The 15,921-nt window shown below is 43.1% G+C and overlaps 1 protein-coding gene across 2 annotated transcripts in view; it reads right to left on the bottom strand.

Moving 5' to 3' along the window:
- The window catches only part of WIPF3 (WAS/WASL interacting protein family member 3), a 109,669-nt gene that overhangs the window by 38,718 nt on the left and 55,030 nt on the right, over positions 1 to 15,921 (bottom strand). For both annotated transcript variants that reach the window (XM_040352933.1, XM_040352935.1), the window contains exon 2: positions 13,525 to 13,642. In XM_040352933.1, the coding sequence (XP_040208867.1) occupies positions 13,525 to 13,614 (90 nt within the window). In that variant the 5' untranslated portion in view covers positions 13,615 to 13,642. The remainder of the gene's footprint in view (positions 1 to 13,524; positions 13,643 to 15,921) is intronic.

The following is a 15,921-nucleotide window of genomic DNA, read 5'->3' as shown; positions in this document are numbered from 1 at the left end:
AACTTCTTCACATTTTAACCCTGACCTGTCGGAGTCCCGTCGTCTCGCTCCCACCTGTACATCTCCAAATGGGAGCGAGACTTGGCAGTCTTTATAGATTTAGATGACTGGAGCAAGGCCTGGTCATCCATCACCAAATGTTCTGCCAATACAGTCACCATGGAGGTGGCCTATAGGGTTCTTCTCCGCTGGTATTGGGTTCTGGCCCGCATAGCTCATTCAAACCCATCGTTCAACGCTAGATAGATGCTTCAGGGAATGTGGCCAAAGTGGAGACGAGATTCACATTTGGTGGTCTTGCCCACGATTGGTGGGATTCTGGTTTAGGGTCTAAAGCCTCCTTTCAACCCTTTTTCATGTACCCTTCCACAAGTCTAGCCCAGACGTCACTGAGAAGATGTCAAGCACAGAAGAAGCCAGTGAGAAGATGTCAGGGCTGGCCAATGGCTCCTGTTGTTCTCAGTAAAGCTTATGAATGCAGAAATAGAGAAGAGCGGAGATGCCTGCAGAGAAAGTAATACCCCTATTAGGGAGATTCACTTTCTCTATTTGTCCTGTTTACCATCAATATTGAAAGTGAAAGTAAAAGCAACCCACATTTTGGGTTGTCCCCAGAAAAGTAATAGAAAGGGAAATCTTCCAATGCAGACTCTAGTTATGGTAATCTGGGAGCCTCAAGAGATTCCCTCAATTTGCAGTAATTTCCTCTCACTTCCTGCTTCCTCTCAATTTCATGGAAAGGAAGTAAAGGTAAATCCCCCCAATAGGACACAGATGGCAAAAAAAATAACAGCGAGTATAACCCTCCCTTACTCTATCAAAAGGTAAAAAAAAAAAACTTTTCCCTTTAGAACCACTTTAAAGCTGAGGTTTAGTGATTTTTTTAACCACTTGCAGGCCAGTCCCCTGCAGTGGCAGCAGTAGGCAAAGCGACTGCCTACTTCCTGGTTTAGGGCACTAACATGCTCGCTCCCCGCCAGGTTTCTGCTGTGATTGTGCACAGCGGGAGCCTGTCAGCAAGTCCCGGTCAATAATACATGGCCGGGACCTACTGATCCGCTGTGTGCAATCACAGCCCAGAGCTCGGTACAGAGGGAACGACCTTTCAGTTTCTCTTTACTACAAAGCAGGGATGAGAAATAGAGATCTTTAGTAAAAAGCTGCACACATAACATTGAGTTGGGTATACTTTTACAGTAACAGTGTATAATATTGTCACTAATCACTGTATTAATGTCACTGGTAATGTCAGTGGCAGTTAGTCAGTTCCCCGAAGCATCAGTTAGTGTCAGATTTCCTGTTGCACTCCCATTATAAGTTGCTGATTGCTGCCATTAGTTCAGAAAAAGAGAAAAATAAAAGAAAAATTCCAGTATATATACACACATCATAGTTTGTAGGTGCGATAACCTTCACACAAACCAATCGATATTCACTTATTGGGATTTTTTTTTTTTTATTAAAAACATGTAGAAGCAATTCGATTTTCTTGATTTTTTTTATTGGGTATGTTTTTATTGCAGAAAGTAAAAAATATTGTTTTTCTGACCCCAGTGGTGATCAGAAGGAAGTTCTATTTGTGTGAAAAAAATGATATCAAGTTCATTTGCATACAGCATTGCATGACCGCGCAAATAACAAAAGACTGATTTTTTTTCTTGTTTCTGTAATAATATTTTGTAAATAAGTACGCTTTCTCCTTCATTGATGGGCACTGATGAGGCTGCACCGATGGGCACTGATGATGAGGCACCAATATGCAGCACTGATAGGCAGCACTGATATGCAGCACTGATGGGAATTAATAGGTGGCACTGATGGGCACTGAAAGGCTGCACTGATGGACACTGATGGGTGGCACTGATAGATAGCATTGGTAGGCATTACTGATGGGCACTGATTGGCATCTCTAATGGGCACTGATTGGTACCTCTAACATACACTGATTTGCATCCCTGGGGGTCATGAATGGGTATCCTTGGTGGGTCTGCACTGATAATCAATGCGCCGATAATCAGAAAAGACCCCCCTGTCAGGAGAGCAGCTGATCAGCTCTCCTCTACCCATGTCATCGTGAATAGAGAAAAAGACGATAAACGGCACTTCCTGTTTACGATGTGACCAGCTGTGATTGGACACAGCTGATCACATGGTAAAGAGCCTACGTCAGACTGACACACCATCATTTGCGGCTTATCCTGCTTGACGTCCAGGGCCGGACTTACCATTGGGCTTGAGTGGGCTCAAGCCCATGGGCCCCGCCCAATAGGGAGCCCTGGATGGCAACCCCTCGGACCCCCTTTTTAGGGGTCCGGAGGCCCCCAGGGCCCCGGACGGCAAACCCCCCTTTTTTTATTTATTTTTTATTAAAAAAAAAAAGTTTATATATATATATATATATATATATATATATATATATATATATATATATATATATATATAATTATTATTATTATTAAGGGGCCCAGAGGTCTCCAGGGCCCCCGGATGGCAACCCCCCCTTTTTTTTAATAAAAAAATTTACATTTTTTTTATATATATTTTTTTTTATTAAAGGGTTTAGAGGTCTATTTTTTTAATAAATGTTTATTTTTTTTATTTTTGTTTTATTTTTATTTTATTTTTGTTTATATTTTTTTATTTTTTATTAAAAGGCACAGAGGTCCCCGATTGGCAACCTCCCTCCCCAGCTTAAGGCCATGCCTTAAGCTGTGTAAGGGGCCCCAAAATTCCTGATGGCGGCCCTGCGCATACCTCCCAACACGCACGGATTCTGCTGGACTTTCCCGCACAGACAGCTTCTTCCCGCAGTCCGGTGAAAGGGTTAATTTTCCCGCACTGCAAGAGGAGGCAGCACGGAAGCAGGAGGAACTGGAGTGGTGTGTGGAGGACTGTGGCTGCTGAAGGGAAGAAAGCCGACAGCCGGGCTAATGACAGTCTGTGGCCCCGGCTGTCGGCACAGGTGAGAGGCTCAACAACTGCAAAACCCCCCCAGGAGGAACCGGAGCGGTGTGTGGATGTCTGCTGAAGGGAAGAGAGCCGACAGACACATTCCGTGCACAGGTGAGAGGCACCCCCCCCGCTCAACAACTTTAATGCGCACGCCCCCGCTCAACAACTTCAATGCGCCGCTCAACAACTATGATCCCCCCATCGCTTAACATCTTCGATCCCCCCCCAATTCTCGGCTCCAGGGGGCCCCTTCAACACTCAAGCCCAGGGGCCCCCACCACCCTAAGTCCTGCCCTGTTGACGTCATATGATGTCCAGTCAGGATAACAAAACCACTTTGCGCCCATCATATTGCTATATGGCGGGCAGGAAGTGGTTAAAGTAGCTAAGTGCTGAATAGCAAAAAATGGTCTGGTCATGAAGGGGGTTAAAACCTTCCGGATCTCAAGTGGTTACCCAGCACCAGTGTCAGTACTTATCATGAATGCATAGTGTGCTGTATGCTTGTGGCTGCTGTGTGAAGTTAAAATCTGAAGCCCTTACCCCCGGTTAGATCAGAAGATCACCGCTGCGGAGGTTAATATAAGTATCTGCATCTGCGACAGGCATTTGTCAAGAGCTGACTATGCCCACCCTTTCTGCCCCAGATCTTCATAGAAACCTTACCATGGATCCCACGATGAAAAGTGATCTATGAATGGAAGCTGGGCGGATGAATGAAAGGTCCATCTCCTCTATTCATAGAGTGCTTTACATTGTTGGAACCGATAGTACAGCTTCTATGAATAGAGCACAGGGGCGGAAACGGTGGGCACAGTCAGCTCTTGATGAATGCTTGCCACAGCTTTAGATGCGTGTATTAACCCCAGCAGCAATGACCTTCCGGAAGCAGAGGACTTCAGATTTCAACCAAACACAGCAGCCACCAGCAAACGGGGCACTCTTCATTCATGGTAAGTACTGTCCCTGATGCTGTTTTTTTTTTCCGTCGTATCCCTGGTCCTAACTATGGAACTGATCCACAGAATCAGTTTACCATAGTTAGGGAGAAGATCCGACATGTGTAAGGGACTTACACTGCCGGATCTTAGGATGCAGTACCGCATCCGCCGCTGTGGGCATTTCGTGTCGAAATGCCGCCTCGGGTATGCAAATTAGCACTTACGGAGATCCACGAAGCTTTTCTGCTTCGTTTTTTCTCCGTAAGTATTAAAGCGGATGTGCCACTAAAAAACTATATTAAAAGCCAGCAGCTACAAATACTGCAGCTGCTGACTTTTAATATAAGGACACTTACCTGTCCTGGAGTCCAGCGGTGATCGCAGCAGATGACGAGCCGATCGCTCGTCACCCTGCTGCTCCCCCCTCCATCCACGGTGAGGGAACCAGGAAGTGAAGCGCTCCGGCTTCACTGCCCGGTTCCCTACGGCGCATGCGCGAGTCGCGCTGCGCCCGCCGATTGGCTCCCGCTGTGTGCTGGGAGCCGAGTGTTCCCAGCATACAACGGGGGGGGCGACGGGAAGCGAAGGAAAAACCCGTCCTTTGCCCGTATCGTAGGGCCGGAAGTGGGTGCAGATACCTGTCTGTAGACAGGTATCTGCACCCCCCTCCCCCCTGAAAGGTGTCAAATGTGACACCGGAGGGGGGGAGGGTTCCGATCAGCGGGACTCCACTTTAGAGTGGAGATCCGCTTTAAGTTGCATACGCAAAATTAGGGCTGCTTTTACATGGTGTAAAGTTAGTACGCCATGTAAAAGCAGACCCTTCTGTCTAGCGACGCGTTTTTTTTCCGAATTTGAATATTTTTTTTCGCGATGTATCTTTTTTTTTTCCCGACGCAACTTTATTGACCCGTCGCAATCCACAAAGCCCGGCGTAACGTAATTTCGCGCTATGCACGTCGGGAAAATGACGTCACGAGCATGCGCAGTACGGCCGGCGCGGGAGCGCGCCTCATTTAAATGGGAATCGCCCCCATGAAATGAGGAACGCCTTGCGCCGGCGGAATTTAAGTTACACGGCCAGAAATTTCTAGGTAAGTGCTTTGTGGATCGGGCACTTAGGTAGAAATTTTAAGGCAGTGTAACTTAAATTAGAATTTCGCCGTTACGCCGGGTCTTTGTGGATTTGGCACTAAGCTTTTACTGTAACATAGAAAATGATCAACAGAAAAAGGAAAAATTCAAATAAAACCAAACACATTTAGCATGCCAAAAGCCTCTATGATTTGAATCTGAGTTGAACAGGTGGAAATCTACTTGACGGCTTGGAAAATTCTACTCTTGCCCTGGACAAACAGCAGTGAGCTGAAACTCTATGCAGGAAATATTGACTGAATTTCGACCTTTTCACACTTTGGACTTCTCTTTGCTCTGTCCCTTTGTGTGCTCAGTCATAGATTACATTATTGTAGTCAAGAGCCATCTCTCTTCCTCTTCCCTTGCTGTTCCCGGAGAGATAAGCTCCGCACTGCTGTCGAGGGAGAACAAAACGCAGTTTGCCAGAACTCCATCAGTGTACCAAAAATAGAACTTACACAAAACCGAGCAATCCAGATTGGCTAAATGCATTGATTATAGGAACATGGTTGTAGATGATAAGAATAAATATAGGTTTTATCTAATCTAACTTCAATAAAAATCAAACTGGCTGCCATTGATTATGGAACCTCTGCACATTCTCACTGCTCTCTGGGCAGCATTACTGATTACGACCTATGGAAAATAAGGCTAACGGGGGCCATTATTAATCAAGCAAAGACTGAACATGGTTTCTGACAGACAGAAAGAACATGGGTCTTAGAAAACAAATAGGCCCAGATTCTCGTAGAATGGAGTAAATTTGGGCGGGCGTAACGTATCTCATTTACGTTACGCCGCCGCAAGTTTTTCATGCAAGTGCTTTATTCACAAAGCACTTGCGTGTAAAGTTGCGGCGGCGTAGCGTAAATCACCCGGCGTAAGCCCGCCTAATTCAAATTAGGCGGGTAGGGGGCGTGTAGCATTTAAATGAAGCGCGTTCCCGCGCCGAACATACTGCGCATGCGCCGTCCGTAAAATATCCCAGGGTGCATTGCTCCAAATGACGTCGCAAGGACGTCATTGGTTTCGACGTGAACGTAAATGGCGTCCAGCCCCATTCACGGACGACTTACGCAAACAACGTAAATTTATAAATTTCGACGCGGGAACGACGGCCATACTTAACATTGGTTGCGCCTCATAGACCCAGGGGCAACTTTACGCTGGGAAAAGCCTAACGTAAACGTCGTAACTTTACTGCGTCGGCCGCGCGTACGTTTGGGAATTTGTGTATCTAGCTAATTTGCATACTCGACGGGGAAAACAACGGAAGCGCCACCTAGCGGACAAAAAAAAATTGCAGTTAAGATCCGACGGCGTAAGAGCCTTACACCTGTCGGATCTAATGGATATCTATGCGTAACTGATTCTAAGAATCAGTCGCATAGATACGACGTCCCAGATTAGGACTTACGATGGCGTAAATGGCGTTGCGCCGTCCTAAGCCCTTTGAGAATCTGGGCCATTATGTTTACAATGAAAATCAAAACCACTGGTTACAGAAATTTTAGGCTAGAATCTCAGGTATCATTCACACACAGCCAGGAATGCTCCTGATTTTAATATTTACCGCCCACACATCCCCTCTCTTTAGATACAGCACGCCGGGATAGTGTGGGCGGGACTGGAAGGAGGGGGAGGAGCTGTATTCCTCCCTGCTGATCGGGCAGCTGCGGTTGTGTAAGCGCTCGCATTATGCAGTGTCAGCGAGCAGAGGGAGGGGGAGGAATCCCCTGCAGAGCTGACTGGGGACGCTCTACCTCTCAGGAGAGACTGTGTTACTCCAGCGGCGGCCCGAGCAAAATAAAAAAATAAAAAATAATTGTTGTTGTTTTTTTTTGGGGGGGGGGGACATCATAAAGTTTCCCCCCCTAGGAATGCCATTGCTAAGGATATGTGATTGATATTATATCTCGGATTAAAATATGATATAAACATATATATTATTCCTTTTAGAACGTAAATAATCTTTGGATATTTAGTGGCATGACCTGGAATGGGTTATATCCTGGTCTTTATCCTGTTTTTAGATGGCCCTATGAGAAGGAGTTCTATCCTAGCCAGAGAACCCTTACAATTATTTGGTCCATACATAACTCTCCATTGGACTAAGGTAGTAGAGGTTGTAAGTAGCTTCTTGATTTCTCCTATTGTGGAAGATACTCAATGGTCCTCATTTTTATTTTTTTTTCATATTTCTTTTGGAAAGACACTATTACTGTGGTCCTGCATTGCTGTTTCCATCTGGTCCTCCTTGGGATTTGCTGCCACTGATCGTTGGTCCTTTGACACTCTCCATATTCTGAAGGCATTGTTTAAGTTATACATTGGTGTCTCGCTACACATGCATATAATAATCTTGCTACAATCATATTTTGTCAATGACTATTGTAAAGATTTTTGTATTGATGATGTATGTATTTTTTTTTTTAGTTAGACTACTCTCCTCTACATTCAAGAGCACTGAGTCCTGAGGAAGCAGTCAAAGCGAAACACGTTGACCTCTGATTTCTTGGTTATCCTCTTGGAGTTTAAATATCAAATTAGTAGTTTATATGTAATATGCTGGTCCTTCATTGTATATAGGGCCTAGAACTTAAAGCTTTTTTTTTTTAAATATGTGTTTTTAATCCTAATCAATTTTGTATAAACTTTTTTACCTATCCAAGTGTCTGTCCCATTCGTACCAGTCCAATCACAACATTTTGGTTCTAGCGAGTATATGAATGTGGTACATTTTTTAGCAGCCAGAGTTTTTTCTATTGGTTCTGTCATCAATGTTTGAGGAACCTGCTCGCTCTGTGCCTTGATGATGTGACTTCCATGTACATGCGTGGAAGAGACATCATCATGGCCCAGCCATTCAAGCAGCCAATCAGAGTGAAACCGGAAGGAAGACCGGGAGAAGATAGGAGCGCCTGAGCAATGACAAAGCAGCGCTGGAGGGCATCCTTTGGCAGGCAAGTATGTCGTAATGTGCTAGTATGCTGTGTATAAAATTACATTATGGCCTAAACCTCCAGGGGGCCTATTTGTAAAAAGATTTTTAGTGGAGTTTAGTACCACTTTAATTACTAATATCCACAATTTACAAAATAATATAACTGCCAGAAAAGCTCATTATACAGTCAGATATTTTTGGCTCTTATTGGTACTGCTGAGTCCCACATGATTTGCATGCTTTCTGTTCTAAGAGTTACTTCCTTTGACTATATAAACATGGAAATAATGAGTAAAATAGAGAAATAGTAGGCAGCATCCTGTGCCCAACAGCCAACATATCATTTGGCTGGTAAATCTGTTTTGCACATAGAGGAACAAATGTCCATTGTGTCCAAAGGACTCTCAAGTAAAGACACATTTTTGTACGTAAAACTACAAGAAGATGGAAAAAAAGCTGCAAATGAATATCCATTACCGTGCCACCAGACAACTGCAGCAACAACAGACGGAACCATCTGTCACATTCCTCTGCTATATGAGAGGTGAGTTCAAACCGGGATGCTATTCAAGAAACTAAAGTGCTAAAGTCGCTGTTTTTACAGCTAACTGCAACAACTGCCAGTAATGGAGAGGAAACTGAAAAATGTTTACAAAACCAGCACTTGCAAGGGGAACCGTCACCTGCCACTTCAAGTCAACTATTTCACAGTGACTTTCCAAACATATTATTGCATCACAGCTGTTAAAACGGCCCATGTTCTTTTTTATGTCAATTTAAAGGCCAACTGAAATCATAACTGATGTTTGGATAATATATACACAGGTATATATATATATATATATATATATATATATATATATATATATATATATATATATAGATAGAGATATATAAATATAGAGATATATAAATATATATATATATATATATATATATATATATATATATATATATATATATTTACTTATAAAAATGCTTATTGAGAGCACAGTCATTACCCGAAGGCCTTGATGCGCTCATAGAACCGACATATACAAGTACAAAAACAAATCTCTTATTACTGTACAATAACAATGTAAAACCATATAATAAACATTTAAAAAACTGAAGTACTAATATCTTACCCTAATTAGGGCCAAACACTTGAGAAAAAAAATATATATATACACATACACACACACACACACACACACACATATATATACACACGTTTTATTTTTTTTCGGGAATCGATAATTCCCACCAAAATTCCCCAATCTACCCACTTCTGCTGCCTTTACAAAATCAAATGATGATGTCATACTTTGCCAATGGGTTAACTATGGCAAACACAGCTTTCCAGCCTCCTTATAAAAAAAAAAACAAAAAAGACTAGTCGGTCTATTCCTTGTTAGATTTTTCATAAAAGAGCACTTAAAGAAAGAGAAGCTTCAAACTTCAAATATTTCTTTCAAAGTTATGCTGAATTATGTGAATAGGGACATTTAACAAATATTAATTAGGCGTTCCCCCAATTTGGTTTCAAAAGTGAAAATACACTTTAAAGGATCACTAAAGGAAACATTTTTTTTGCTGAAATGACTGTTTACAGGGTATAGAGACAAAAAAGTTAACTGATTCCTTTTAAAAATGCTTAAAAATAGATTAATTCAATCATATAATGTGCCTGTAGTTTCACTTTCGTTTTTAACCTCCCTGGCGGTATGATTCTTTCAGAAAGCGGTACCATTATTTGCAAGGAAATTTGGCGTTTTATACTGTAGGCCTGTAATTTTTAGAAATAACTCACTTAAATCTGACCAAACAAGATTCTAATAGGCATCCCGGGTATGACATTTTTTTAAAAACAAAATTATAAATTATAATATAATAAATAATTATAAATAATTATAACAAATAATAATATAATAATAAAAATTATTCAATAATGTAATCAAATCAAAATCACTGAAATTTGCTCAGTTGCAAAATTGTCGCTGTCATTTTTTTTTTTTTTATGACGAATTTCCCCACAAATCGCTATCGCACAATTCTGCAAGTGATTATAATTTATTATCCCTGTTTTCTAGCTGCTCTAAAACTATTTTTGACATAAAGGGACACTTTTGGTTGCTATGGACAATCTACAGTTTGCAGGCAGAAAGAACAGTTTTTATTATATAAAAGTACATGTAGGACACTGGGCAAACCACTACGGACAAGGGGTGTGTTTATTTTTTACATACAGTACTGTAATCTATAAGATTACAGTATACTGTATGTAATGTGTTTGTTTACGTTTTTGAATTAGGCGCCGTTCTCCGCTCCCGTGCGTCGTAACGTCGCAGGGAACGGAGATCGGCGGCACAGGAGGACGCTGTGTGAATCGAGCGAGGTCCCGCTCACTCACACAGCGCGGTGGCATCGCTGGATCCAGGAGAAAGGTAAGTAAACACTCCCTGTGGATCCAGCGAGGCGAGCCCGAGTCTGACTCTGGGTTACCGCACGCAGCATGAAAATCTAACCCCGAGTCAGACTCGGGAATACCGCCAGGCAGGTTAAACTGATTTCATGTTTATGTGAAGTAAAGAGACCCACAGAACAAAAACAAACAAATCCCGGGCAGTGTTTTGTTTTTAAAATGAATCTGATTGGTTCTGTTAAGTTTTAGACACACAGTAATGACAGCTTAGACCACCGTGAAAAGCTCCCAGTATGATGGTTATAAGGAGCCAGACAACCAGGAAGTGTGGAGATCACAGCAGAATTACAGCTACTTCAAAGCAAAAACGAGCAATGAGGACATGAAACCAGTACTGCAGTAAGGTAAAGGAAGCTATTTAGCTAAAAAAAAAATCCTTTAGTGACCCTTTAAGACCTGGTTTGCACCTCTGCGTTTTTTGGTGCTTTTTGCAGAAACGCACTACAGTCCATTTAACATGGCTTCCTATGGGGCACATTCACAGCTATGCTTTTTTCAACCGCTGCGTTTTTGGAAAGGGTCAAGGACTTTTTTTTTTAGTCCTCATTCACAATGGATCGACTTGTCATGCGATTGACAGGTCAAATCACGTGACAAGTCGCATGCTATTGCCAGCAATCACACTTTGTGACTTTGCAGCGATTTTGGGTGCGACTTACATAAAAATCTGCATTAAGCCGCACTAACGTCTTCCAAGTCGCATTGACATGTGGCTTTGAAATCGTGCTATTTCAGATGAAGTCACAATTTCAAAGCTGCAGTCAATGTGGACTAGGGCTAGGCAAAACAGTGCTTTTTTGGTTCAATAGACTTCAATGGAGAAGCTGCAGAAATGCATGCACTGCGTTTTTGCAGCGATTTTGCCTTGATTTGCATCCTTTAATCTGCCTAACAACTAATTGGCCAAAAAAAATGCATAAAAAATGCAAAACGCGAATCGCAGCAAAATCATAGTAAAATCACTGTTAAATCGGGCGTGAAAAAACGCACAACAAAAAGCACTGCAGATACGGATCAAAAGCAAACTGCATCGGTGAGAACCGAGCCCAAGGCCCCATTCACACCTGCGCATTCTGGGAACGCATGCAGAACCGTGCCTAGGAATGTGCAAAAAACACTTGCGGTGCCATTAATTGTTAATGGAACCCCAAAAGGCTGCTAGAAAGTGAATGTTCTGTCACGCAAAAGCACCAAAATGCCCGGTAAAAAAGCTCTACGCCAGACTATTTTTGATTCAATTTTTTTTTTTTATATTTTATTTTATTCATTTATTTATCACTTATATAACTCCAACAATTTATGCAGCGTTTTATCTATACATATATATTGTACATTCACATCAGTCCTTGCCCTTATATTTTACAGAAGCCAACTAACCTACTAGCATGTGTTTATTTTTCAAACCAGCATTATTAATGTTATCAGTCACTTGTCACAATGCATCATGTATTTGGCCTTAAAGCAGTATTAAAGCAGTAGTAAAACTTGCTTTGTGATTTTTACCTACAAATAAGCCTATAACAAAGCTTACCTGTAGGTAAAATGAATGTAGCGCTACCCCCTCAGGAGCCGCTGATTGATTTGGGATCGACGTATTGAGTTACCTCTATGTGTTGTCTAGGGGTAAAGGTAGTGAGTAGAGCAATAAGCGAATGTCCAATTCGTGAATAAGGTTTTCTGAATGCTTTATTTCTTGGCCCAACACGACCAACATCAACTTGAGGTAGACAGGAAAGGTTGATGAAGTAAAGGAACTTTGCGGTATCAGGCTTTGGATAGAGAAAAAGCAATCCTGCTTTCAGTAGTAATACAGTTCGTCGCCACTCCAGCCAGAGTGGGTGAAGTGCCCCCGGACAGACCCCTGCCACAGGCCTGGCAGCCGGAGTGCCACTTTAAGGTTGCTGGAGGAACATGCCTCTGCCACAGGCCTGGCTCTGGTGAGACCTCTGCCACAGGCCCAGAACTTGGATGAGCTAAATGGTTGAGCAAAACCTCTCAGTAAATCACGTTAGGGTCACCGGTTGACAGTGTAAGTGTACCTGTCAATGTTCCGGTCACCAGATCCCCAATGGTTCATTCAAGCCCTTTTGGATAACCTGCCTCCGGGTTCTCCTCAAGCCGATCCCCCACTGAACGGCATACAGCCTGGGATCTCCTCAGTAGAAGGGGGACCCAGTAAGTCACTGGGGCCCCTTGGTAGCATCAGTTGCTCCAGACCAGGAGGGCCCAGAGTCTGGAACTCTGCATGGCGCGCGACCCCAGGCCAGGTAGGCCATAGTGGTGGGGCCCGCGATGTGCGCACACCCTAAAGGTGGGTGCCGCACCTGGAACCAGGAACCCGCGAAGAACCAAGAACAACGGCCTCCGCCCCACAGAAATACTCCTCCCCAGCATGCCCCGCGAGGGAAAACTCCTCCAATTGGCTGCTGAGAAGAAGCGGCTCCGCCTGGACCTCTCTGGTGCCACCTGCCGCCCAGGGATGGTACCGCATAACACATAAAATGTAGGCAGCACTTTAAGCTGACCACAGATGGATTGAATCCCTACTGAACCGGACGATATCCGATCCAGCTATGGCCAGCCTGGTCGTACTGAAGTCGATCCATCGACTGACGTCAGTACATCCAGCATGTTAGATTTCATGAGATCAATACTGACGGCTGTAGCCACCAGCAGCGACCATTGTGTTCTACCAGCAGGGAAGTCTCCCCACGCTCCCTGCTGGCAGAACACAATAGCCCTGCAGGAGTGACTCCCCCATCACCACTGACTGTGTTGATTGGGGAATTAAGCAATTTTCTTTCCTTCCACCCACAGAATTGCACAATCTATGGCCTGCCTAAGAAGTAACACAATCTAAACAAACATGTAAAATAGCAAGTGTACAAAAGAATAAAAAAAAAGTGTTGTCTATGCGTTGGCACTGTGTTGGGCAGGCTGCCCAGCATAGCCCATTACCCTAGATGTGAATGAGCCCTTATAAAGCATGATGAACAATAAATATCTATAACACGTCAGGATTGTTATACGCAGAACAGACAATGATTAACCTATCACATCTTCCCAGCAATCTGATAAGAACATACCTGGGAGAATGCTGGAGGTGGAGGTGCTGGTGGCCCACCTGGTGGAGGTGGAGGTGGTGCCGGAGGAGGTGGAGGAGGAGGCACGGGCATGGCTTGGGTTTCTGGCTAATCTTCAGCCCTGGAATATAACAAAACACAATACTTTTATTTCCTTATTGCCATCCAATCATCTTTTGAATTTTCAAGCTGCAGTAATAAGAATATTGTACAGTGTAACCACACTTTCCTTTATACAAGTTTTCAGAAATGTCCTCCAGTGATGTCATTAATCTAATATGCGCATTTCAGCTGCGTTCATGCATGCAACGCCTTAGTCACTGGTGTTACCTTCCACCTGATAAAACACACACCTGTCTGTCACATGAACTCTTTTTTCTTCTTTCCATTGGACTGTGTAATGTATGCTAGAGATAAGCCCCAATCTACCGCCTACTAGTCTGCTGAATCAAAGGGCAAGTAACACAAAATACGCTGAAGATTAAAGGCGACTAAGGAAAAACATCTTTCCACCTTAAAGTAGTCCTAACCCTAACTGAATGATATTTTATTTGCTAAAGAACTGGGTATTAAAAAATTATGCAATTTTTTAGTACAACATTGCTTTCAAATTTTTTAACCCATTATTGCATCCCAATGCTCTCTTTGCATGAATTTCATGTCTAATGCCGCGTACACACCATCACTTTATGTGATGGAAAAAACGACATTTTCTGTGAAGTAAAAAACAACGTTTTTGAAACTTCAATTTTCAAAAACGACGTTGCCTACACACCATCGTTTTTTCACAATGCTCTAGCAAAGTGAGGTTACATTTACCACTTTTTCCCATTGAAGCTCGCTTCATAACTAGCTTCTGGGCATGCGCGGGTTTAAAAACGTTGTTTTAAACGTCGTTTTTGCTACACACGGTGGGCCAGATTCACGTAGAATTCCGGCGGCGTAACGTATTGCGTTCACGTCACACCGCCGCAAGTTTTATGGGCAAGTGCTTGATTCACAAAGCACTTGCCTGTAGGGGTGTAACGGATCGTCACCGATCCGTGATCCGAACGGGCCACCCCGTTCGGATCGGCACACCCCGCGATCCGCGGAGCGCTCCGGAGCCTAGGCCTAGGAAAGTCCCCGGCTTCGGCCTAGCTCCGGAGCGGCGGCCAGTCTGCTTGCCAGAGCCCAGCGTGACACGCCTCCCCGCCTCCCCGGGGAGGCGTGTCACGCTGTGCACTGGGCTCTAGCAAGCTGAATGGGAAAGTTAGCAGTGAAGCACTGGTGTGAGAGGAGGGGGAAGGGGGGGGGGATTAAAGCGGAAGCACGTGAGGCTGTTTGGGACTTAAAGTACAATCTTGATGTTTTTACAGATATATATATATATATATATATATCTGTAAAAACATCAAGATTGTACTTTAAGTCCCAAACAGCCTCACCTGCTTCCTCTTTAATCCACCCCTGTGAATTGCTATTGTGCTCTTTTTTCGGATCAGCAAAAAAAAAAAAAAAAAGGTTCCTTTTTTTAATTGGTCCAAAAAAAAAAAAAATATTATTTTATTTATATATATATATATATATATATATATATATATATATATATATATATATATATATATATATATATATATATATATATATATAATATATAATATATATATACATTTTTTTTTTTTTGGACCAATGAAAAAACGGACCTTTTTTTTTTTTTTGCTGATCCGAAAATGATCCGATCCGTGACTCCTGATCCGAGGATCGATCCGATCCGTGAGTTTTTTGATCCGTTACACCCCTACTTGCCTGTAAACTTGCGGCGGCGTAGCGTAAATCCATCCGGCGCAAGCCCGCCTAATTCAAATAGGGCCTGTATCATTTAAATTAGGAACGTACTGCGCATGCTCCGTTTTGAAATTTCCCGCCATGCTTTGCGCGAAATGACGTCGCACCAACGTCATTTTTTGAACGTCGACGTGAGTTACGTCCTTTCCTATTCACGGACGACTTACGCAAAAAAAAGAATAATTTGAAATTCGACGTGGGAACGACGGCGATACTTTAACATGGCAAGTCTAAAGATAGGCCACGAAATACCAGCTTTAATTATACGCCGGGAAAAGCCGACTAGCGACGACGTAAGAGAATGCGACCGCCGCGCGTACCTTCGTGAATTGCCGCAAACAGCTAATTAGCATACCCGACGCGGAAAACGACGTGAACTCCACCCAGCGGGCGCCGAAGTATTATACCGTACGCCTGTCGGATCGAAGCCAAAAGCCGTCGTATCTTGGTTTGAGGATTCAAACTAAAGATACGACGCAGCAAATTTGAAAATATCTTCTGTGAATTTGGCCTGGTGATTTTTTGTGAAACAAAAAACAACGTTTTGAAAAACGACACAACAAATTGAAGCAT

The sequence above is a fragment of the Rana temporaria genome, chromosome 5, assembly GCF_905171775.1.
Source record: "Rana temporaria chromosome 5, aRanTem1.1, whole genome shotgun sequence".
In the NCBI taxonomy this organism is placed as follows: domain Eukaryota; kingdom Metazoa; phylum Chordata; class Amphibia; order Anura; family Ranidae; genus Rana; species Rana temporaria.
The sequence above is the reverse complement of the archived record's forward strand: the minus strand, read 5'-3'. Positions and strand labels throughout refer to the sequence as shown.